Genomic DNA, 1355 nt, shown 5'->3' on the forward strand with positions numbered 1-1355 from the left:
AGCAGCTGAGCTCTTAACCACTGTGCCACCAAGGCTCCTTCATTTCAGGATAGTGGTGGTGAAACATCATGCTCAGACTACCCGGTTTCCCAGCTGATTTGACGCTAGGCCCAGGGTTCCTCCAGCTGCCTTATTTGTGATGGGGTGCGTTGTGTGGCACGCAGCCTTCCTCTGTACCTTAGTTCCAGCCCTCGTGGGGTAACTCCCGCCTCTGTGACATTGCATTTGTCTTGTGCTGGTGGACCTGGATTTCCTTTGCCATCCTAGCCCGAGCCGAGTCTGAAGTACACTGAGACTGGCCTTCCCGTGAATGCTTCCTTGACAGCCAGCACTGTTTGTGCACCTCACTGCCTCTCATTTAACGACATGTGGTGTTTATCCCATGCTCAGCCTTGATTCATGTACAGTAGGCCCTCCTTATCCGCGTGGGATACGTTCCAAGACCCTCGTGGGTGCCTGAAACCGCGGAGAGAACCAAACCCTGTATGTACTATGCTGTGTCCTATATGTACATACCGATGATGAAGTTTATAAATTGGGCACCGTAAGAGATTAACAGCAATCACTAATAATACACTACAACAGTTACAACAGGATACTGTACTAAGTTATGTGAATGTGGCCCCAGGGCAGGACGGAGCGAGACAACACGAGATTCCATCCTGCTACTCATTTAACGTTTTCAGACCGCTATTAACAGTGGGTAACAAACCACGGAAAGCGAAACCGTGGCTAAGGAGGGGCACAAATTTCCTTCCGGAGCGCTTGGTGTGGGATTATGTAGAGACATGCTGGTTCGTCACTGCAGCCCCAGCGCCTTGGGGGTAAAGGATTCTTTAGCAGACCACAATGTCCGCCAACCTTTGGTGAGCTTGCAGGCATTGCTGCTGCTGAATTTCGGGAGCTCGGCTTGCCAGCCCAGCGTGGTCTTTTGTGGTTGGGATGAAGGGAGAGAGGGAGGTGTCCTGGCTGAGAAGGGATCACAGTGAAGTGTATATACAGTCAAACAGATGTTTGTTTTTACCCTGTCTGTTCTTTTCCAAGGACGATATCGATAATGCCAAATATATTTCTCGGCTGTTTGCTACGCGGCACAAGTTTTACAAACAGAACAAAATCTGCACTGAGTAAGTACACGCTGAGTGGGCCCTCTCATGGGGTCACCTTGTCCCTGAGTAAGTACACGCTGAGTGAGCCCTTTCATGGGGTCATCTTGTCCCTGAGTAAGTACACGCTGAGTGGGCCCTCTCACTGGGTCACCTTGTCCCTGAGTAAGTACACGCTGAGTGAGCCCTCTCATGGGGTCACCTTGTCACTGAGTAAATACACGCTGAGTGGGCCCTCTCACTGGGTCA

The 1355-nt window shown here is 50.8% G+C and overlaps 1 protein-coding gene across 1 annotated transcript in view; it reads left to right on the forward strand.

Moving 5' to 3' along the window:
• Positions 1–1355, forward strand: part of PTPN14 (protein tyrosine phosphatase non-receptor type 14) — a 121213-nt gene that overhangs the window by 83055 nt on the left and 36803 nt on the right. The window contains exon 9 of the mRNA XM_004387521.2: positions 1045–1127. Coding sequence (XP_004387578.1) covers positions 1045–1127 — 83 coding nt within the window. The remainder of the gene's footprint in view (positions 1–1044; positions 1128–1355) is intronic.

This window comes from Trichechus manatus, unplaced genomic scaffold (assembly GCF_000243295.1).
Source record: "Trichechus manatus latirostris isolate Lorelei unplaced genomic scaffold, TriManLat1.0 scaffold00187, whole genome shotgun sequence".
Taxonomy (NCBI): Eukaryota; Metazoa; Chordata; class Mammalia; order Sirenia; family Trichechidae; genus Trichechus; species Trichechus manatus.